The 24075-nt window shown below is 45.1% G+C and overlaps 1 protein-coding gene across 1 annotated transcript in view; it reads right to left on the reverse strand.

The window, feature by feature from the left end:
- Positions 1-941: 941 nt before the first annotated feature.
- The window catches only part of PIGL (phosphatidylinositol glycan anchor biosynthesis, class L), a 76077-nt gene continuing 52943 nt past the window's right edge, over positions 942-24075 (reverse strand). Inside the window, exons 3-7 of the mRNA XM_008570805.1 lie at positions 17730-17820; positions 12673-12740; positions 9962-9993; positions 8841-8974; positions 942-3066 (exon numbers count right to left, since the gene is read on the reverse strand). Coding sequence (XP_008569027.1) covers positions 2968-3066; positions 8841-8974; positions 9962-9993; positions 12673-12740; positions 17730-17820 — 424 coding nt within the window. The 3' untranslated portion in view covers positions 942-2967. The remainder of the gene's footprint in view (positions 3067-8840; positions 8975-9961; positions 9994-12672; positions 12741-17729; positions 17821-24075) is intronic.

The raw sequence follows: 24075 nt of genomic DNA on the forward strand, positions 1-24075 counted from the left end.
GGGGTAGCTGTGCCAACTGCAACCCAAACCAATCAGACTCCCACGTGACTCCCGGGACCCCCACTCATGATTTCGCTCTGTAAATGCTTGTGATTTTAAGTTATCTAGGAGTTCGAGGTCTTCAAGCTCCTTTATCTGCCTCAGTCTCCTTGACTGGCCATTCAAAAATAAATGCTGTTCTCTGTCACTGCAAACACTGGTGTGAGAGACTTTTTAGTCATTTGGCATGGCGGACAACGAACTGCCCTCTTGGTTCAGTAACATGTATGTGTAAACGTAATTTTTTTTCTCACAAATGTTGCATTCTCTAACACAGTTCTGCATTTTGCTTTTTTCTTGGAGATCTTTCCGAATCAGTGTATTGCCTTTTTAAATAGTTTTATGGTATTCTACTTTTCTGGTACACCCACAATTTATTTAAACAATCCTTAACTGATGGACATTTGGACTGGTTCAGTATTTTACTATTATAAACAGTGTTTCTTTTTTTTTTGACCGGTAAGGGGATCACAACCCTCGGCATGGTGTCGCCCGCACCGCGCTCAGCCAGTGAGTGCACCGGCCATCCCTATATAGGATCCAAACCCGCGGCGTCGGCGCTACCAGTGCCGCAATCTCCTGAGTGAGTCATGGGGCCGGCCCATATAAATAGTGTTTCAATGCCTATCCTTTACATACCTCTTTTGGCATGTGGAGTAAATCTACAGTGTAAATTAGTGGAAGTAGGAATGCTGGGTTAAAGCATATGTAATTTTCCTAGACACTGCCAAGTTGTCCTCCATAGAGGCTGTGCCATTTACATGTCTACCAGCAGTGTGTCAAGGGCTAGCTCTTTTTTTTTTTTTTTAAAGATGACTGGTAAGGGGATCTCAACCCTTGACTTGGTGGTGTCAGCACCACGCTCAGCTAGTGAGCCACGGGCTGGCCCTGTGGGCTAGCTCTTTTTTAATGAAGCATTTCTTTGCATAATTGAAGAATGGCTATACACATTTATACACATTTTTAAAAATTTCACATTATCTCCAAAGTATTTCTCACATCAAAACTATTCATAAACAAAAAAATCCTTTAAAATTATATGTCCATTTTGAAAGATGACGTTGCTAGTTAGTAAGTTAGTATTTACCTTGTGGATACATATCCTTCAATATATATACACTTACATACTCATGTGTATATTTGTGTACGTATATGTATATTTGTGTATGTATATTCATTTAACAAAAATGGGATTGTACTATTCCTAACCTGTTTTTAAAATCTTAGTATATTGTGAACATTTTTCCCTGTTACAAAATATGATTACATCACTGGATTTTTTTCCAGTTTTGCTATATTAGAAATAATACTATGATGATCTTTGTGTATAGAATTTTGATTTTCTAAATATTTCCTTCGGTCATAGGGTATGTATATTATGGGCTGGCCAGTTAGCTCAGTTGTTTAGAGTGTGGTGTTATACAGTGGTTAAGATCACTGCATCAGCGAGCAGCCAAAAAGAAAAAGAGTATGTATATTTTAAAAGCTCTTAATACATATTGAGATCGCTGTCCAGAAAGGCTGGGTGTCTGTCTTCCTAGTAGCAGGACAGAAGTCAGTCTGTTCTGCCACACTCTAGCCAGTGTTAGTGGCATGCTTTCACAGTGGTCACACTTTCATGTGAAGGCTATTAGGAGCTACTGACAATTTTTAAGTAGGCAAATCACACAGCCAGATTTGCATTTTCGATTCCAACTTCAGGGCCGAATAGCTGTCAACCTCACATAGCCCCTAGGAGGAATTCAAGATAATGGTGACACTGAGCAAAGTGGCCCAGTTTTGGGTGGAGAGACTAAACAAGTATGGGTCTGACTTGCTTGGAGAAAACAATTCAGGGTCTCATCTGACAGGCAGAGGGAACAGTCATTGGGCAGTGTGTCCCGACATCATTTTAGGACTTTCAGATATGCTAGTCCCTTTGCTTAATGCCTAGTTAACTCTTTAGGTCTCGGAAGACAGCAGCAGCTAACGTTTCTTTGCTATGCACCTTCATGTGTCATCTTATTCAGTTCTCAGAGGCTGGGGCCATTATTATCTCCCACTTTACAGATTAAAGCATTGAGGCAGAGAAAGTGCACCTTGCCTAAGGTTACACTACTGTCACTCTGGCTTCAAATGAGGTGACCAGCCTGTGCTCTCCACCACTGAGCTTCCCTATCTCAGGCCACTTCCCTGGACCACCAGCTGCACTCTGGGAGTAGCTTCCAAGTCAGACCTCCCAGAGAGCTGTTGTTTGTAGGACAATTTGAAGACATCAGGTTCTTGAGTGTTTAAAAAATAAGTTCCAGATCTATTTCCTACTTTTCTCAAAAGACTGAGAGCTGAGATATTCGACGGTAAGCTTCTTGAGGGCAGGGCCCATGTAATTATCTCTGTATAAGACAGTGCCTTGGACCACAGTGATTGGCACTTGGGTGCTCCAGTCAATGACTGTGGTATTAAATAGAGCACGTTTTCCCTAGATTCAAGTTCTGATAAATAGGCCACAAAGAAAAATCAAAAGAATTATGCTGAACTAATTCATTGCATTGTGTCTATGTGTTTTTGGTGAGCCCATTTTGGAAACAATGTAAAAATATGGCATTGCATCTGTAAGATGTTTTCAGAGCATTTTTATATTCATTTTTGTAAACAGCAACCTGCCCAGGCTCTGTGCTAGGTGTTTGACATACACTGTATCATTTTGCAAATTGTTTTTCATAAGAACTTGAGCCACTAGTAGGGTGGCTATTATTATCCTTGGGTTGGTTTATTTTTGTTTGTTATGTTTTTTCCCCAGGGGAAGAAGCTGAAGTTTAGACTGCCTGTGGGCAAACAGGGCTGCCCTTTCACAGAGGGTGCTCTAGCCAGGATCTCCTTTGGCTCAGGGAGATATGCCAGCTTCAGGCCAGGCCCCCAGCATCCTGGATCTGAACACTCTTCAAGGCTTCAGAGGAAGTGCAGCGAGTTGATTCTCATGTACCGGGAGAAGACAACGTAGAGGCGGCGGAACCAGAGGAGCTGACTGCGGTGGCAGGACATGGCTCTCTGGAGGAATCAAAGAGGATCATCACGACCTGCACTGGAGCTGCTTCCGTTACTTTCAGATCTGGCCTCCTCACCTTAAATCCTTCCCCACTCTAATACATTCATGCTACAACCTGTCTGGCTTCTTCCTGTGACCCACAATCCACTCTGGATTGGCCTCCCCTTTCCCACCCACTTCCTACTCCCCTTTGATCACAGCAGATGATGCTAATGGTAACTAGAGCACTCACTATGGGATACCAGGAAACTGCAGAACAGCACACAGATGGCCCCTGATGCGTCGATGGTTCGACTTACTATTTTTCTGTGGTGTGAAAGAGAGAGGCATTCACTAGAAACCAAACTTCAAGTAGCCTTACAACCATTCTGTTTTTCACTTTCAGTAAGTATTAAATAAATTACAAAAGATGGTCTTTGTGTTAGATGGTTTTGCCCAACTGTAGGCTAATGTAAGTGTTCTGAGCACGTTTAAGGTGGGCTAGGCTAAGCTATGATGTGTGCTACGTTAGGTTTATTGAATGCATTTTCAACTTACGATATCTCCAACTCACGTTGGGGTTAAAGGATGTAAGCCCATCGTAAGTCAAGGAGCCCCTGTACATTGTGAGTTAGGTACTATTATTATTGCTTTAAAAAAAAAATCAATGAGGAAACTCATCAATCTCGGAGAGCTGGCAGGTAGTGGAGCTGAGATTTGAACCCAGGGCCATCTGATTGACTCTAGAGTCCACATGCTTAATCACTTGGCTCCACTACCTCACACAGACATATAAACAGGGATCTTTTGTGGGAAGCAAGCTAGAATACCATGCCCAAATTCCTCTGACTTAGGTAAACTGGGAAGGTTCAATCACTATTAGAAGAAGAAGGAAAAAAGGAATGGTGCACAGCTGCGGGTTGTCCTTCCCATCTAGTGGGAAAATGTCTATTATCTTGTTATTCAGATTTAGTATAGTTCAGTTTTTAAGCAGAATAGATCACAGCAACTGATGTAACTAGATGTAACATATGTAAAAAGTTGCTGCCTGTTTTTCTCTACTACCATAATTAAACTGCCTCTCTAAGCTAATAGGATTGCAAACCTTTATGTTAAGAACTCATTTTATATTCATTGTCAGAACATATATGGCCTTAGATAACATACGAACATATATAGCTTTTTCATGTTCTTTGATTTTTTGTGTGTGTGTGTAAAAACTGTACCATGCTATATTACTCTGTAATGTGTTTGCTTTCACTTAATGTATTAATGTATGAACATAAGTACAATTTCTGAGAATGTCTGACATTTATTATCACGTTGCTTCCCAGAAAGGCTGTAGCAATTTGCACACCTATTTCATTTAAAACTTCAACAGAGAGTTCTATCACTTGATCCTTTCCACTTAGCAAAAACCATGCAGATACTAACCCAAAGAAAGTTAATATGGTAATTTTTTTTTATTTTGTCCTTTTTGAGACCAGCCGCACTGCACTCAGCCAGTGAGCGCTGTGAGCGCACCGGTCATCCCTATATAGGATCCGAACCCACAGCGGGAGCGCTGCTGCGCTCCCAGCGCCGCACTCTCCCGAGTGCACCTCGGGCTCAGCCTTAATATGGTAATATTAATATTAAAATAGAATGTAAGGGAAAAGCTATTAATAAAAGACATTTTAGGATAATAAAAGGAATAATCTGCTAAGAAGATACAGCAGCTTTGATCTGTGCACCTAAAAACATAAAAAGCAAAAATTGACAAATGAACAAATCTAGATTCATGATGAGAGATATTTACATACTTGTATCAGAAAGAAACAAATCAAAAAGTAAAATTGGCAAGGATACATAGTTTTGACCAACATAAATACCAAGCTTGATCTATTAGTCATATCTAGAACCCCGAATGCAACAAGTAGGGAATATGTGTTCTTTTTAGGTACACATGTTAACATTTACAAAAACTGATCATAAAGTAAGTCACTAAGGAAATCTCAATACATTTTAAAAAATCAGTATTATACAAACCACATTCACTGACCTCAAAGCAATTAAATTATAAATCAACAATAAAGACACTACATATATAAGGGAGTACTTTAAAAAAAGATCATGGGGGCTGGCCCCGTGGTGTGCTCGGGCGAGTGTGGTGCTGGGAGCGCAGCGACGCTCCCGCCGCGGGTTTGGATCCTATATAGGGATGGCCGGGGCGCTCGCTGGCTGAGCGTGGTGCGGGCGACACCACACCAAGGGTTGCGATCCCCTTACCGGTCATGAAAAAGACACACACACACACACACACATACAAAAAAAAAAAGATCATGGAAAGATTTATTTTATCTTTTAATTCTCTTTTTCCATGAATTTTTTGAAGTACCCTCATACATGCACACTCGATTCCCATTATTTCCACTACTTATGTTCTGTAAAGTCACTGAGAACACTGAATTAGTGAATACTGAACCATTGCTCCGAGGGGAAATAAAGGGTTAGTTTCTTGCAAGCCTCTAGTCACATTTTCATCAATTCATCAACACATAACCTCTTTTTATGTGTGTTTCTGCTTAATGATATCTTACTAAATACATATCGTTGATTCATTAGCAATGAACTCATGGCCAACCAAAATGAAATGCATGTTTGTATGAAGCTTATCTAATGCAGGTATTTTCTTCATAAGGCACATTGTAGCTTCTTGTGCTTAGGACACTAGACAGCTTCAGCACCACACTTCAGCCGTTTTAAGCAGCACAATCAACAAAAAGCATAAAATGAGAAGAATGTGGTGTTAAATATACCATGAAAGGGACACTTGTTTACAGTATGAGAGTGAAGCAAGAAGGCAGAGCATCACTGTGCTCAACCTCAGGTGGGAACATGCGTGTGCACATTAGGCGATTCAAATCTTTCATAGCTCTGTGAACGCACCTGTCTGTGAATAACCACAAGAGCACCGCTAGTATTGATTCTGGAGTTACAAATGAATTTTTGCAAGTAGGTGTATTCACAAATATGAAACTGAATAATGAGGATTGCCACCTGTTTGTAAACTCTAAAATGCACCCTAAAAAACTCATGCATTAAGGAAGAATTCACAATGGAAACTATAAATTACTTCTAACTAAATGACAATAGGACTACTACATATCAAAACTTGTCAGGTGCAGTTAAAGAGATATTTCAAAGGAAATTAATAGTATTAAAGTGTATTTTTTTAAAGATTGAAAATGAAAAAATGTTAACCTTTCAAGTTCAAGAGATTTAAAAAAGAAAAGAATAAAACAAAGTAGGACAAGAATAATAAGAAAAATGAGGGGGTTGGTGGGTTTGCTCAGTTAGAGCATGGTGGTGTAACACCAAGGTCAAGGGTTCAGATCCCTGTACTGGCCAGCTGCCAAAAAAAAAAAAAAAAAAAAAAAGAGCAAAGTTTAATGAACTATTAAAGAAACAAAACAGAATTAATGTTTCTCAACACTGTGCTCTTAGCATCTAGCAAAGTGCCTCTTAATAGGAGGTATGTTTATTGTGGAAAACTCAGAATATAAAGCTAAGCAAAAAAAAAAGATCTTGAAATTTTTTTTTTTTAAAGATGACTAGTAAGGGGATCTTAACCCCTGACTTGGTGTTGTCAGCACCACACTCTCCCAAGTGAGCTAACCGGCCATCCCCATATAGGGATCCGAACCCGTGGTCTTGGTGTTACCAGCACCACACTCTCCCGAGTGAGCCACAGGCCGGCTCTAAGATCTTGAATTTCTAACAAAACAGTTCTCTCCAGCTTTCACTCACTGCTACTCTTCTCTCTGTGGTGAACATAAGTCTACTGGGAGTTGCACCTGGAGACAAACAGGAGCAATTCTCTTCAACCTGCCCTCCCCAAGTCCAGTGGTACTCAGGGTCCCCTACCCCACCGACAGCTGAGAGATTTCATTAGCAGGGCCTCCCTGGGCCTAGCTCTTCCTCAACAGGCAAGCGGGCTTCTGGCTGTCTGCCCCACTGGCTCTTACAGAGGCTTCTAGTAGGTCTGAATTCCTCTTAGACTCAAGCTGGGAGCACTGCTCCAGGTATAATAGTGAAAATCTGGTAAATCAAAATGTCCAACAATAAGGGATTTTGTGATACGTTTTATACCCATACAATGGAATAATAGGCAGCCTTTACAATTTGAATACTTAATGACACAGGAAAAATGTTCATAATATATTGTTAAAGCATAATATATAAAATGTTCATAATATAAATGTTCACAATATATTTTAAATAGTAGGCATTCTGTGATCCCATTTAAATATATATATATATATATATATATATATACATATATATATATATATATATATATATATATACATATATAGTTATGTGCCACATAATGACATTTCAGTCAACCACTGATTGGATATATTCCAGTGGTCAGAGCAATAGGCTATACCAATATAGCCTGGGTGTATTGTAGGCTGTACCATCGAGGTCTGGGTAAGTGCACTCTGTGAAGTTCACAGAATGATGAAATTGCCTAAGGACGCATTTCTCAGAACGTACCCTCTTCGTTAAGTGATGCATGACTGTGTGTATGTATGTACATATATGTGTCTATATATATGTATTTACATGAAAGAGAGTACTTCAAAGGTACTCGTGAGGGTACTTCAAAAAGTTTATGGAAAAACAGAATTAAAAGGTAATACAGGACTGGCTGGTTAGCTCACCTAGAGTGTGGTGCTGGTCAAGGGTTCAGATCCCTTTATTGGCCAGCTACCAAAAATTTAAAAAAAAGATAATACATCCACTTGGGTAAATGTGTCTCAAGATTTTAACCAATTTACTTGTAATGATATTTACATTTGCCAGACTACCAAAGAACAGGCTTATGTTGCAAGTGGTCACTGATCATTCTGCAAACCTAGATCTGTAAGCCAGTGGAGCTCTCCTAGGAGTGGCGAGGAAAAAGAATCCAAGCTGCGATTTCAGCTCACTCAGCAAATACTCTTGAATCTGTGCTGGCTTGCTAGTCAGTGGGACTGAGCAGTAAATGGGCAGAGGACAAACATCCTGCCTTCACGAAGCCTATGCTGATGGAACGAAAGAGTGTATATACTTAAAAGAAAAAATAAAATTAAAACTTGAGATAAGAGAATAAACATTCTCTTTCATGTCAAAAGACCCCATGTTGCAATGGGACTAAAATCATATGAAACTCAAAAAAAAAAAGATAATATAAAATTTTCCCTTAATTTTTTTTTTTTTTGTCCTTTTTGAGACTGGCCGCACTGCACTCAGCCAGTGAGCGCTGTGAGCGCACCGATCATCCCTATATAGGATCCGAACCCGCGGCGGGAGCGCTGCTGTGCTCCCAGCGCCGCACTCTCGCAAGTGTGCACGGGCTCGGCCCTTCCCTTAATTTTTTGAAGTACCCTCCTGTATATATTAGAAGGATGTAGCCCAACACGTCAACATGACTACTTCTGAGAAGTGGAATTGTAAATAATTATTATTTATTATTTTTATTTTCTTCTTGATACTTTTTATATATTTCTAGATATTCTACAATGAACATATGTTATTCACTTTTTTTTTTTTTTTAGCATGTATTATTTTTAGAATTGGAAAAAAAGGTGAAAGTCAATGAAAACCTATGCCTCCCAAGGTCTAGCTGGCGTAGTCCTAACACTCAGGGACAGATGCTGCACTACTGTGGAAGGTCTTTGGTCAGGACCTCTGCAGAGATGGGTTTGGAGGAGCCAGGGGTCTGGGGCACAGATCTGAGTCAGGGAGTCCAAGAATTCGCAATCCTCACCTTGGCCTGAGCCACTTCTTCGCTGGTGAGCACGAAGAGAACGTCGTGGATATGAAGCAGAGACAAGGGCAGATCCAGAAGGGAGATATACTTGCGCAGCACATTCACAGACTCAAGTGTGAGCACAGAACACCCTGATGGGGAGAAGTAAAGAGCCTCATTGCTCCCAGCCAGGTTTTCCCAAGCACCCTCCTGCTCCCCAGCCCATGGCTGCAGAGTTGCCAGCTGTCTCTGTGGAACCAGAGCTCCTCTTTGCATTGTCACAGACAGGAAGAGTGAAAGGGCCACAGAAGACCTGACTGGCTACCCTCTGCCCCTCTACGTGCCTAGCAAGGAAAGGTTGATTGCTAGAGGTTGAGATCCGGCTACTTCAAGGCCAAGGGAAAGGTGATGGAGAAAGGAATTTCTGTTCTAGGAGGCCAGAGACCTCTGTCAGCCAAGAGCGGACAGACTTGGGAAGAGTCCTTTAACCACTCTGAGTCTCGGTTTTCTCATCTATAAAACGGGGTTGATAGTGTGGGACCCGCCTGTCTCACAGAGTTGGTATTAGAATCAAATGTCCTATAGTCATCTTCCAGAGACTTCACAGCTTGGCAAGCTCAGTAAGCCCATGCAGAAAGGGTGTGCACTGCTTATGTCTTCATTCACTGAACCTTCACACGGCTCCTGTGAGGTATGACAGACCAGAAACTGGCTTAGAGAGTTAAGCACGGGTAACATGTAGTAAATGGCCATGTGGGGTCAAATACCATCCTGTGAGTTAGGGAGTTCCTGACTCAAGCAGATTGGTCCATCGAGCACCCATCCGTCATTTACCACCTGGATGATTAATTGGGGGATGGGATGTGAGTTGGATGGACAGACTGAAAGAATACCAGAGGTGGAAAAGACCTACTCAGTGAGAAAGCCAGACAGGTGAGGGGCAAGGCCCACCTCCCCTCACATCCAGAGATACTTGCTGATGGACACAACCTGATGGGCACACTGAGGTGAGGCCCAGCCTCCCTGACCCTGCCTCTGCTCAGTCTGGGGCAGTTCTCTGTGTATTTGCAACTTTCTCTCTAATAAGTTTCTTAGACGGATAGCTAGTAGCAGCCTTTTGCAGAAGGGCCAGGCCTTACCTTTAGGTAACTTCCCTTCCAAGCGGAGGGCCCTGCAGGAGGGAAAGGACAAGCATGAGAGGCTAAGAATGGCCTATTCCTTTTCACTTCACAGGAGGGGCCTTCAAAGGAGGGCCTGCTGTGTGTATGGTCCCGTCCACACAGGCGTCTAGGCAGTTTCTTTTGTATAAATCACCATATAGATTTCTGGGATTCCATGCCTCTGGCTACAGCTGAAGGGACCAGGGTGGGCACCTTACCCAAGGACAGCAAGTCCAGAGGCTGGTCTGTGGCTCACGAGGCACCCTGATCCAAGCTTTGCTCATGAGAGATGAAGGCGATTATCTTGGACTCCTCAAAGTTTTTCTCTTGAAAGTGCAATGTGAGTATGATGGGAGAACATTTTAAATATTAATTGATATTTCTTCCCTGACCTGCCCCACCTGCACCTTCTGACAGTGAAGGCCATTCTGTGCTCACCACCTTAACAGGAGGGATGAGGCGAGTCCAATGACAAAGAGCTCTGAATCTCTTCCCTCTTAGTGGTTTTGAAAGTTGAGGGGGCGGCTGGCTGGCTCAGCTCAGATGGTTATAACTCTAAGGTCGTGGGTTCGAATCCCCTTACTAGCCAGCTACCAAAAAATGAAAAAAGCTTGGTGACGAAGAAGAATGGGGTAAGTACCCCCTCTACTCCCCAACACACAGACACAGATACTAATGAACAGGGACTCTTGGGGAGCAGAGGTTAAAAAAGTTGGGAGAGAATCAATAAATTTATGTAACTGACTCCCTAGCAGGCCGTGAGAAGTAGAAAAGCCTGAAAAAGATTTCTGGGACATTCTGAGTTTCAGGTCCTTGGGACATCCAAGGAAAGAGGTGAGCACTGGAGGCACACACCTGGAAACCGCACTTACAGCTGTTAAAGCAACAGAGGAATCTTTACTGAGAAGACCTGGGGAGGGAGCCCTGGGAACAGAGGCACCAGAGGCCTCTTGTGGGAGGGACACCAGGAAGAGACTGAGAAGTGATCAGAGAGGCCAGAGGAAGGAGGACACGCAAATCAAAGCAGCATTTCAATGAGTGACGGGCAGGGCCAAATGCCATCGAAAGGCAGAGCCTGATGAGGACCAAAACGAGCCTCATGAGCTAAGCAGGTGGGAGGAACTGTTCTAGCAGATGGGTGGGTGGGTGGCACATCAACATTGATTATTTTATCTGAAGCACAGTGGCCTTCGTTAGTGCACAGAGAGGACCTGGAAGTGTTAAGAGCTGGTGGCACTCCAGCCACTGCTGAGGACAGTAGTCCTGCACAGTTCTGTCTGCATAAAGTTGTCCCCCTGGGTTCCCATCCCTGCTTTCCCCGCCTCAGTGGTGACTGGACTAGGGAGGGGACCAGCAAAATCAGCTTCAAGTGCCCTGGCAACCTGCCTGTTGCGGTGCTCTTGGTTTGATCTGACCCTTTCAGCAGTGTAAATACTCGGTGAAAACCCCCAGGCGCAGTGTGCATCCAGAATGGAGGGGAGCAACAGTGGTTGCAGGTGTCCTGTGGGCTTGTGGTCCACGCCAGTCTTGGAAGCCCAAGGCCTCAGAGTACCCACATGGTCAGAAAGACCACTCCTGCCTCACTTTCCACGTGTTTTCACAAAACATTGCATCTCTGACTGTAACAGGGGGAAGTGTCTTCAGAGAATCTGAAGGGACCTAATGCAACTAGTAACGTGTCTCCTCTACAATGTCTCCTCTGGCTGGGCCTTTCCTCACTCCACAGCCAACGAAACAGGGAGAGCTGTCTGGAAGGAAGGAGTGCGTGGGTAATAATTTCTAGCATCTGTCACTAAGTGATATACATTCAGGGAGAGGCGGGCGAGTCCTGAGGTTGCATTGGCCTTCACATGTATCAAATAAAGAAGGCAGAACCAGGATCCCTGGATTCTGGTTCTGCCTCTGCCATTGTTTAGACTCGTAGTGCTGGGCAAAGCACTTCACTGCCTCAGTAAAATGAGATGGTTGGACTTAATAATCAGCGAGGTCATTTCCCACTTCACATATTTCCCTCCTCCAGCCTGAGAAGGTGCATGTTTTGGAAGGTTATAAAATAAGTCCTTCACTTCAAGTTGCCCCTTTCTTTCCTCAGTAACTAGGAGAGGCCATCACGCTGCTGAGCAGGGCCCCGGAGAAGCACTTGGCTAGAGCAGAGGAAACGTGGTCTTGTTTGCATGACCCTAAGTCACTCAATACCTTTGAGGTTCCATTTTGTTTTTATTGGTACAGTGCAGATAAATACCAGTCAACTAGGCTGGCTGTGAAGAACAAAGAGGCCAGGTCGTACATGCGCACCCTCCAAAGAGGAGGGCGGGGACAGTGCACGCGATGGGAGGGCAGGGGACACAGCAGCTCCTGGGACTCAGGCCTTAACGTCTGGTCCACGTGCTGCCAGGGGCTGCAAATTCGACCCTAACGCTTTCGGTGGCCAGAGCAGAGGCAGAAATAAAATCAGTTACTTCATTTTCAATATCCAAGGGGTAAAACAACATTCATCTGTTTAGGAGACGAGCGTTCCTACTAGGGACTGAGAGAGACTTCTCACCGAGAGGACGACATGGTCCCCAGGGCGCTGTGACGGTGCAGCGGTCAGCCTCACGGGGCTCGGAGAACTAGTGGGAAGCAGCTGTGAGACCAGGGACCCAAGCCAGCCAACAAGCCCTGTCCTTCCTCTGTCCCCAGAAGCCTACCTCACGGCCGCGTGCAGAGCGATGTGATTGCTGTGACCACTTACTCCTCCTGCATCGAAGGTCACCACCTGTGGAGAAACACAGGGTCTCACTCACGGCTGCTGGAACGCTTTGTCCAGGCCTCTACCTCAAGGTCGCTGTCTCCACTCTCCTGGGAAGCCAAGGAGAAGGAAAAGAGTGACAGGTTTCCAGTTCTGACCTGACTTCTGAGCAGATTAGCGGTGCGTTCGTTCCTCCTGTTTGGCTGACTGTTTAGACTGTGCCTGCGGGTCTGCTGCTGACTCGTTCCTGGCCAGTGGGGCAGAGTGGAGACCAGCCATGGCAGAAGCGTGGGTTCACAAGATCTTTGCTGCTAATCTGCTTCGCTATTTAGTGGCACATTTAGTTTTCCTGGCTGGCTGCTGTGCGAACTTTGTTCATGTGGATGCTGCCTGATTTATTTGGTCTCTCTTCCTTGTGTCACACCAAGGGCACAAAAACTTTGAGGGACAATGCCCACCATGCCCTGGGTTTGAGTTCACAACAGAAGTGTATTTATTCATAGAGAGCTTCTGTTTCCATGTTCACAGACATATCAACATCTTTTTATTAATTACAAACTCAGTCTATGTTCCAACATTTCATTTCTGCAGAGCTGGATTTAAAAAAGCAAAGGGTGCTGGCCAATTAGCTCAGGTGGTTAATGCACAACTTTATACCACAAAGGTCATGAGTTTGGATCCCTGCATGGGCCAGCTGTCAATAAATAGATAAATAAATGAATAAAACAAAGCATAGTTTGAATAATAATAAAGACAGCTTGAATAATATAAGAAATACAAGCAAGAAAACAAGGACTCAGGAAAGGAATAGGGTGGTGGTTAGGGTGACGGAAAGAGACCAGCTGTCCCCAAGGAAGGAAGGTGGCCATGAAGCCTGGATGAAGGGGCCTGGGAGTAGAATAGGCTGGGAAGGGACTCGCATGTGGTCTTTCTGTTTTAAACTGTGAAACTTGTTGACTTCGTATCCAAGAATTTCCCTTGTTATAAAAGCAGTGAACATTTATTGAACGCAGCACTAGTACCGGCCCCGAGGAAGCTCAAGAAATGCAGGCCGAAGCTCTGGTCGCCTTGCTAGAGTGGTGGAGCCAGTCTAGGGACGTGGCTCTGTCTGACTATGAGGCCACGCTTGTTACCAGGGTCGCCTATGTGAGAAGGTGTGCCAGGCTGCGGGGGGAAGCAGAAGACCTGCACTCTCACTCTGACACTGCTGGCTAGGCACGCGACTAGATAAATTACTTCTGGGTTTGGATGAGCTCGTCTATAAGGAAATATGGTGCTCTGGGCAGTCACTGATGAACCCCTAATTTGAAAGGACAAGAATACAGTTAACTTCACTGCATGGCACTGCACACACACACACACACACGTGCACACACTCACACACTCGAATATTTCAGAAGACATTTCAGGATCCTATAATCATGCCTCAGAATTATCACCATGAACCTCTATTTACCACCACGCTAACCAAGTTAGCAGAAGAGGTGGGTGATGGAAGCATTTTAACAGCAGAATGCTGGAATTCACTGGAGTCTTCTAAGGATTAGTGTCACATTTCTATCCCGACCAGATTACTGTTAATGCTCAGCAGCGGAGTTCAAACAAATACCGATGAAAAGCGAGACTCTTCGTGCTCCCACCACCTCCTGCTTTTCACGCTGCTTTTCTGTTCACTTTATCACTTTACTCTCAGTCCCTGGAAGAAGACAGACCTACGCATCCCTGAGATGCTGAAGTGTTTCTTTCTAAAGGTTGTGGTAATAGTTGTAGTAGAGCTAACTGACATTACTGAGCACTTCATATGTGCCAGGTGCTGGGTTTAAGACTATTGTCACCTTTTTTTTTTTCCTCCTTTTTGTCTTTTTTACTGACCGGTAATGGGATCGCAACCCTCGGTGTTGCACCCGTTGCCGGTCACAACCCTCGGTGTTGCGCCCGCACCGCGCTCAGCCAGTGAGCAAGAACCGGTCTCCACATGGGATCCGAACTCTCAGCGGGAGCGCCGCCGCGCTCCCAAGCGGCGCACTCTCCAGTGCGCCACGGGGCCGGCCCAAGACTATTGTCACCTTTGATGACAGAACTACATGCAGTGCCCAGAGGATATAACATAGGACATGTTTTTAAATGTGGTTTCCTCTAAAGCAGTAAAGGACACGTCTCGCCAACTGTGTTAAGTGTAGTGACTGCATTCACAGGCTGCCCCCCACCCCCACCCCATGCACCAAGGGGGCTAGAACCAGGCGGCTGCAGAGACGAGGCAGGACTCGGAAGGAGTCAGTAGCCTGTCCAGGATGCCCTGGCCTCTGCTGCCCTGGGTCAGGCCCACACCCTCTGGCCTAGTGAACTAACCAACATGGAGAGGGGGAGACAGTGGAAACAACCACAAAACACAACCTCCAGTCATCAGTCACTGAGCATCTTTTGAATCTGGCCATCATGGGATTCGGGATTCTTTGGGAACATTATGAAGAGTCAGCACCAATTCAGGTGAATTCAGGGTAATCTCAAGATGGTCTCTTGGCAACAGAGAGAAGAAGGGTTCTGCCTCAGGAAGGGCCCCTTTGTTAAAGCCAAGTAGTTCTATGACAAGAGTCCTCTCCCCTTCCTTCTGCCACATGCCACTACTGCAGTCTCCATGGGAGCAAGTGCTCTGCACAGGACGGCTTTCCTGGGGCTGGGTGGTCACAGCTGAGCCTTACTCACAGTGACATGTGTTTCCACCTCCCCCAGCCACCTGCTGATCCCTGAACTGTCACTTGAAGAATGTCAATCCTTCAGTGTAAAGCTCAGGTCCCAGTTAAAATGCACTTCATCCTTGTTACGGTTACCAGTGTCTGGCACTTTGGTGTGAATGAGGGCTCTAGGGTAAGATTCCTTGGCAGGCTGAATAACTGTCCCCAAATATGTCCTAATCCCTGGAACCTGTGAATGTTACCTCACATGGAAAAGGACTTGGCAAATGTGGCAGTTAGCAGTTGCAGCAGTTTTGTGAGGAGTGCTGTCTGGAGGTCGCTCTGGCTCTTGGAGATGTGGAGGAGCCAGGCACAGTCCTGGCCTCTACTTACCTCATGGTCTATGTCATGAGACATGGTCCTCACTTCCAAGGATAAATAGCAACACATGCCACACACACAGTACATGCAGAGTTCTGTGGGAATCCCAAAGAGGGCTGAAGAAGTCAGGGAAGGTTCTTGGAGAAGGGGGTCTTGAGGTGGACTTGGACCACAGATCACTTTTCTGGGACCCAATGTGGGAGACTCTTCTAAGACCAAGAATGGTGTGCAGAGCTGTCTGTGCCCTGACACACCCCCGGATGCCCAGGGCCAAAGTCAGCTGTGGTCTGAAAAAGAAACCTGGCCCCTCAACAAGGACCAACTCTGTTCACCAGTGTCTAGCATCAAAGTAAGGGCCAGATCAAAGAGGGCCTTGAGTTCCAAGTTTAAAAAGATGAGAGTTTATCCTACAAGCAGGAAACTGGGAAGACCAGAAGTTCTTATGCACTGAAGTAGGGGAGGAGACACAGTATGTGCGGACTGCTTCCAGGGAAGCCACTACAGTGAGAAAAACAGGGTGCCAAGGTGTACTGCAGGCTGACCCTGAAGACCAGCTCTGCCCACATATTTAGGCTGTGGAGCTCTGGAAGCTGTGACTGTAGGCTGGGACAGGATAGGGAAGAGAACTAAGGTTAGCCCCAATCAGCAGGGCTGGGCATTGACTCCTGAGCCTGGGGTTCCAACCCTACTTTCGTGCCAGACCTTCTGAGAAGGGAACACGGGGAGTGCAGGCCTCCAAACTCCTGTTTCTTTTTCAGCCAGGAAAAGGAATGAAGCCAACACACAGAGCAGGATCAAGGAGAAGAGCCCACCTGTATCTCAGCCTCTACGATTCACAGTGAGCCAGGCACGTGCTCCTTCTTGCCTGCGTGTACTAAGTTCAGATGTATTTCCGTCATTAGAAAACACAATGGTCTGACTGCTATATCGATGAAAATCTGCTCTTAAGAAAGGTCGAATAAATGAATTCACCCAGTGAATTCACCAGTGATAAAAGCCTAAATGTTTCTCTGCCAGCGGGATTTCTGTTTTAATGAGAGTTAATCAGAACTTAAACCAAATGAGTGGGGCTTTAAATGGTGGAATTTTAGGCATTAACTCATGAAGGATTATTATTATTATTATTATTATTTATTATTTATTTTTTTAGAGGTAGGCAGCCTTCTTGACAGCTTTAAAATTGATGCTGGGCTAAGCCCACTCCTGCCGTGACCCTAGAAGAGCTGAGGCTGGTGTCACTAGGCTTGTCCACCTGGGCAGGGAAGTGTGAATCTCCACTATTGCTATAATGGTGACTGAAATGTCCTTCCTGTGGTGGGCATGAATTTATCCTCATGTGTTGTTGGAGTGACAAACAGTCTTAAAATCTTAGCTTTACCACTTGCCTACTGTGGGCAGCTGCTCTGCCTCTGAAAACCTCAATATCCTCAACATAAAATGAGAATTGCAACAACATGACCTATACAGTTAAAATGATCCTCTAAAGTGAAAACGCTTGGGGCCGGCCCGTGGCTCACTCGGGAGAGCGTGGTGCTGATAACACCGAGTCAAGGGTTAAGATCCCCTTACCGGTCATCCTTAAAAAAAAAAAGAATAAAGTGAAAATGCTTGGTAACAGGTGAAGCTGTGTACAAACCAGAGTCACAGCACAGGCTCCTGGGACTTGAGTTTTTAGATGGCAGGCTGAGGTGGGAGTTGTGGTGGGGGGTGGTTAAAGAGGACTCGGTTTGGAAAAAACCTCTGCCTCTACCTGAGCACTGATAATTCAGTGACTCAGTCTCACTAAGGATCTAGAAGATATTAAAAAGTGGGTTTGTTCCTGAGTAAGTCTAAGACAGAGCATTAGAGGTTTTGGCCTCTTTGTAGAGTGGCCCTGGAGAAGGACTGGAGGAGGGACGGTGGCCACAGGAAAGGCTGCAGAAGCCACATGGTGTAACCTCCCATGCAGGGAGGCGCCCCTTACCAGGGTGATGCCGTTCACTTCCACGTGCTGGAGGAGGACGCTGGCCACCTGCTCTGTGTCCCACTGAGCTCCGGGGTCATCTGGGAAGTCTCTGCAGGGAGAAGCACAACTTGGACACCTTTCCTAATCAGGCACAAACTTCTCCCTAAGCTCCAGTAGGTGTGTGTCCACTTTTGTGATGAGAATTATAATTGGGGGGTGGGGGGGTCCATACTCTCAAGGTGCTCAGATTTCAGTTAAAGAAATAAGATTTACAACCATGGATCAGCTAGAAATCAATGCACACTTCCACACAACACACTTGGACTTTTGTGCTTTTTGCTGAGGGAAAAGAACAGAGTCAGCAAGACCAGTCTCTCTCCACAAGCTGGATAGACAGATGTGTCAACAATGAACTTGAACCCAAGTGCACTTTGTAAGAGTAACAGTAACAGTGCCTTAATAAAATGTACAAAGGCATGCTACTTCATTTAACCTCATGAACATCTTCTGAAGGAATCTTTACCGATGAAGTTAAGCAGCTGCTTGCAAGGTTGTTAAGAGCTGGATTTGAACTTAGGTTTTCTGACTGCAAAGCCCAGATTTTTAGCGCTAAGAGCCAGCTACACCCCCCTGCCCCATCACAAATGGGGCCTGCCACATCGCAGGAGCAAAGGTCTCTCTCAGAATAATCTGCAACTTTTCAGTTTCTCCACTTGGCCATGCCACACACCTATCTTCTCCTCCCACCTGCTGAAACCCTTCCTGTGCCTTTTCTGTGCATGGATTTATGGTGTCACCTGACATGAGACCAACGCCTCAATTTGACCCCCTTTTTAGAAAATATTGTTCATAATCTCATAAACAGATAACCACTTCTCTTCAGCTCAGGTCCTGCAGCAATACCCATAACGCTACTGGGAGGACATGGCTCTCTTCGTTCCCTGCCAGGCAGGCTGCTGTAACCTCCCTATGGACGAAGGCCATTAACTGATCCTCTTAATACTTTGGTCAAAGGAGAGTCACTGGTGGTTTTCAACAGGAAAATAACATGAACCTCAGCACCAAATGTCATTATTTCTTTTGCTTCATTGGCTACTTCTCCTAATCCCTTAGGGGGTCTCTGTGGAGAGCAGCTTTGTGTCTTTTAGAGCCCTGTCCTGTCAGCCATTCCATGTGGTTCTCATGATGCTCCTGCAGAGAGCAGGATGGACAGCTCAGCAGTGAGGGAAGGACAGGGAGAAAGAGAGAAAGTGGGATCAGTACAAAGTCCAGCCTTGTCCTTGGAAATGGAGCTGCATATGGTAGGTGAAACATGACCTGCTGAGCTTGGATGGCTGAAGGAAAAATAGAGGTACAGGAACCAGGGAAAATACCTTGCAGTGACAATAGCCACATACACACTCCTGGCTGGGAGGGCCACATACACATATCAAGGCATCATTTGGGAAACTGAACACACCGGTAATATTCACATGGACCTTCAGCACACAGATGGAGAAGCAATCTTAGAGAAAGGGTTGGAGGGTAGCTGGCTAAGCCTACTAATACTTGGTTCTCAACTGCGGCTGAAAGATGAGTCCTGGAGTGGGAAGCTCATGCCTTCCTTCCATCTGTCTTCTGAGACCGGGATCTGCTATGAGAGGGAAGCTCCCTTGGAGCCAGCTTCACTGGAGAAGGCGTTGCTCCACCCCTTTATTTAGGGGCTCCACGCCCTGATCATGGGTGAAGCAGCCAATCATTTGGGGGACTTCGGACTGTAAGTTATCAGCTCTGTGGTGTGATACATCTGATTTGGCAACACTGCTTTTGTGATCAAGTCCAAACTCCCCTCGGTCCGGCATTCAGGTTTTCCCTGATCTATCTCCTATTTTGATCCTCGTCACTTCTTTTTATTTGAGAAAGCAAATGAGTTAACACATGTGAGAAAGCATTTAAAAACTGTAAAGAGTTATGCAAATGTCAAAATAGTGGATGTTATTGCTGCACTAGCCTAATTTAAGATTCTTTAAAAAAAGGAAAGGGGCCGGCCCGGTGGCGCACTGCTACAGTGCGCCGCTTGGGAGCGAGGCGGCGCTCCCGCCAAGGGTTCGGATCCCACATACAGACCGGTTCCCGCTCACTGGCTGAGCGAGGTGCGGGTGCGACGCGGAGGGTTGCAATCCCGTTGCCGGTCCTGGTCCGGTACGGGCGCAACACTGAGGGTTGCAATCCGTTGCCGGACACGAAAAAAGACAAAAACGAAAAAATAAATAAATAAATAAATAAATAAATAAATAAAAAAAGGAAAGAAAGAACTCCCTGGCCCTTCTTTCTTGCTCTGGAAGTCCCTTGCAGAGCTCTCTGCGGACCTCCTATACCAGTGGTCAATGGTTTCAAAGTGGGGTGTGGGCATCCCAGGGGGTGTGTAAGATGATCCACTGGGGTAAAGTAAGAAATACTAGAATTTCTATTTACACGTTTTCTGTTTAAATTTCTATTCGGGGGGGTGGGGAGTTAGCTCAGTTGGTTAGAGAGTGTAGTGTTATAGCACCAAGGTCAAGGGCTCAGATCCCTGCACCAACTAGCTGCCAAAAAAAAAAAAAAAGTAAATAAGTAAATATTTTGTAGCTATTTTATAAGGTATCATATACTTGTACTAACAGAGTTTAACAGAAATAAATTTTTAAAAAATAAGCCCACAAGTTTGGAGGTGCATACTCAAATTTTGTTTCCTGCCATCAGGGGAGCATGATAAAAAACGTCTGGAGATCACTGGTCTAATCTACTCACTCTGCATTTTACTTTTTTTCCTGGATATTTTAAAAACAATTTTATTGGGCTGCCCAGTGGTGCACTCGGTAGAGTGCGGTGCTTGGGAGCACGGTGGCGCTCCCGCCGAGGGTTCGGATCCCATATAGAGACCGGTCCACTCACTGGTTGAGCGCGGTGCGGACGCGACACCGAGGGTTGCGATCCCGTTACCGGTCACGAAAAAAAGACAAAAAGGAAAAAAAAAAACAATTTTATTGAGGTGTAATTTAAATAATACAGCCTCACCCACTTAAAATGTACAATTTAGGGGCTGGCCAGTTAGCTCACTTGCTTAGAGCGCAGCCTCGTAATACCAAGGTCAAGGGTTTGGATCCCCATACCAGTCAGCCACCAAAATATAAATATATAAATAAATAAATAAAATAAAATGTACAATTTAGTGATTTTTATTATTTTTATTTTTATTGTTTTGGCAGTTGGCTGGTATGGGGATGTTATAACACTGCACTCTAACGATGTGAGATAACCGGCCAGCTTAATTTATTGATTTTTTTTTGTCTTTTTCCGTGTCCGGCAACAGATCGCAACCCTCAGTGTCGCCCCCGCACCGGACCGGGACCGGCGTTGAGCCACTGGTGGAGATGCCGCCTTCTAGTCTTCTGTCATCGCCAGCTACTGGTCAAAAGCCAAGGGAGCTTGGAAACCGCAGTTTCCGTTGATCAGAGCAAAGGGATGAGATACTGGCAATGTCTTGCTGACTGCAAATGCTCAATGGGCATTTACTTTCAACTGCTGCTCAATCTTGGCCCTAAAACTCAAAAGGACAGCAGCAGTCTGGCCAACCGCCTCACTGTCTAAGGAGCTCAGTTCTCCAGGCCTACGGAAACGTTACTACATTCCTGCCCTCTGGGTGCCTGGGTCTAGAGGGCAGCTGGGAGCACCTCAGGGAAGAACATGGGGCCACAGCAGGGCAAGCAAGAGTCACGGCTCAGAGAAGGGAGACANAAAAAAAAAACAATTTTATTGAGGTGTAATTTAAATAATACAGCCTCACCCACTTAAAATGTACAATTTAGGGGCTGGCCAGTTAGCTCACTTGCTTAGAGCGCAGCCTCGTAATACCAAGGTCAAGGGTTTGGATCCCCATACCAGTCAGCCACCAAAATATAAATATATAAATAAATAAATAAAATAAAATGTACAATTTAGTGATTTTTATTATTTTTATTTTTATTGTTTTGGCAGTTGGCTGGTATGGGGATGTTATAACACTGCACTCTAACGATGTGAGATAACCGGCCAGCTTAATTTATTGATTTTTTTTTGTCTTTTTCCGTGTCCGGCAACAGATCGCAACCCTCAGTGTCGCCCCCGCACCGGACCGGGACCGGCTACGGGATCACAACCCTCGGTGCTGCTCCCGCGCCTCGCTCAGCCAGTGAGCGGGAACCGGTCTGTATGTGGGATCCGAACCCTCGGCGGGAGCGCTGCCGCACTTCCCAAGCGGCGCACTATCGCAGTGCGCCACCGGGCCGGCCCCTTAATTTATTGATTTTTAATAAATGTATGGAATTTCTACATTTTATTGTACTAGTGTTCTGCATGTATTTAATTCTTGACTGTCCAACCCATCATAAGTTCCCTGACAGATGTTACATTAGTCATTTATTAGTAAGGTCCCTCCAGGAAAATGAACCATGAGGTATTTCGGAGAGAATTGTTTACCCTCGATGGAAGAGCTGAGAGGCCAAACAGTGAACAATGAAACAGCCCAGAGACTTGCAATAGCAGGAGGCCACTACCACCTGTGGGGTGGGACACCAGAGCCATGGAATGGGAATGCTGGTGAGAACTAGGATGGCAGGAGCTAGAGTCAGGGAAAACGTTGAGCCACTGGTGGAGATGCCGCCTTCTAGTCTTCTGTCATCGCCAGCTACTGGTCAAAAGCCAAGGGAGCTTGGAAACCGCAGTTTCCGTTGATCAGAGCAAAGGGATGAGATACTGGCAATGTCTTGCTGACTGCAAATGCTCAATGGGCATTTACTTTCAACTGCTGCTCAATCTTGGCCCTAAAACTCAAAAGGACAGCAGCAGTCTGGCCAACCGCCTCACTGTCTAAGGAGCTCAGTTCTCCAGGCCTACGGAAACGTTACTACATTCCTGCCCACTGGGTGCCTTACTGCATTCCTGCCCTCTGGGTGCCTGGGTCTAGAGGGCAGCTGGGAGCACCGCAGGGAAGAACATGGGGCCACAGCAGGGCAAGCAAGAGTCACGGCTCAGAGAAGGGAGACACGGCAGGGTGAATGCGCAGCCCTACTCTAGGACAGAGTGCACGTCATTAGGAGGCAATGGATGTGGTAAAGAGAACACTGGTAGGATGACAGAACACTGGGTTCTAGTTCCCTTGCCACCATGTGACCACAGGATGATTCCAGGACATACCTGATGACTCCTGAGAGCGCTTCCAGCTCTGAAACCTGGGATTTTATGTCAGAAGCAATCTCTTTTTCTCTTCCCCAGCTTTACTGAGGTATGATAAACGAAAATTGTATATATTTAAGGTATACAATGGGATGTTTTGATATATATTGTGAAATGATGACCAAAATCAAGTAAGTGGTGACCCAACACATCCATCACCTCACACAGTTACCTCTTCATTGTGGTGAGAACACCTAAGATCTACTCTTTTGACACATTTTAAGTATACATATTAACTACCGTTACTATGCTGTACATTAGATCTCCAGAACTTACTCATCCTATAAGTGAAAATTTGTATCCTTGACCAAAATCCCATTACCCCGCCCCCTCACCCCTGGCAACCACCTTCCTCCTCTGTCTTTATGGGCTGGACCTCTTCAGATTCCACATGTAAGTATTATTTGTCTGTCTGTGCCTGGTTTACTTCACTTAGCACTATGTCTTCCAGGTTCATCCTTGTTGCAAATGGCAGGAATTCCTTATTTTTTTAGGATGAATAATATTCCATTGCTTGTGCATATGTATAAATATATTTCTATAGATGTATTATGGTAATTGAAAGGTGGATTATCCATACATCCATTGACAGACACTTAGGTTGTTTCCATATCTTGGCTATTGTGAATAGTGCTGCAATGAACATGGGAGTATAGATATCTCTCTGAGATAGTGATTTTATTTCCTTTGGATATATACACAGTAGTGGGATTGCTGGATCATATGGTAGTTCTATTTTTACTTTTTTGAGGAACCTCCATACTGTTTTCCATAATGGCAGGACTCATTTACAGTCTCAACAGTGTACAAGAGTTCCCTTTTCTTCACATCCTTACCAACACTCACCATTTGACTATTTGGTATCAGCCATACTGACAGGTGTGAGGTGGTATCTCTCTGTGGTTTCAGCTTGCCTTTCCCTGATGAGTACTGATGTTGAGCATTTTTCCATATACTCCTTGGCCATTTGTATGTCTTCTTTGAAAAAATGTCTAGTCAAGTCCTCTGCCTATTTTATTTTATTTTATTTTATTATTTTTTTTAAAGATGACCGGTAAGGGGATCTCAACCCTTGGCTTGGTGTTGTCAGCACCACGCTCAGCCAGTGAGCAAACCGGCCATCCCTACATAG

This window comes from Galeopterus variegatus, unplaced genomic scaffold, assembly GCF_000696425.1.
Source record: "Galeopterus variegatus unplaced genomic scaffold, G_variegatus-3.0.2 Scaffold632, whole genome shotgun sequence".
Taxonomy (NCBI): Eukaryota; Metazoa; Chordata; class Mammalia; order Dermoptera; family Cynocephalidae; genus Galeopterus; species Galeopterus variegatus.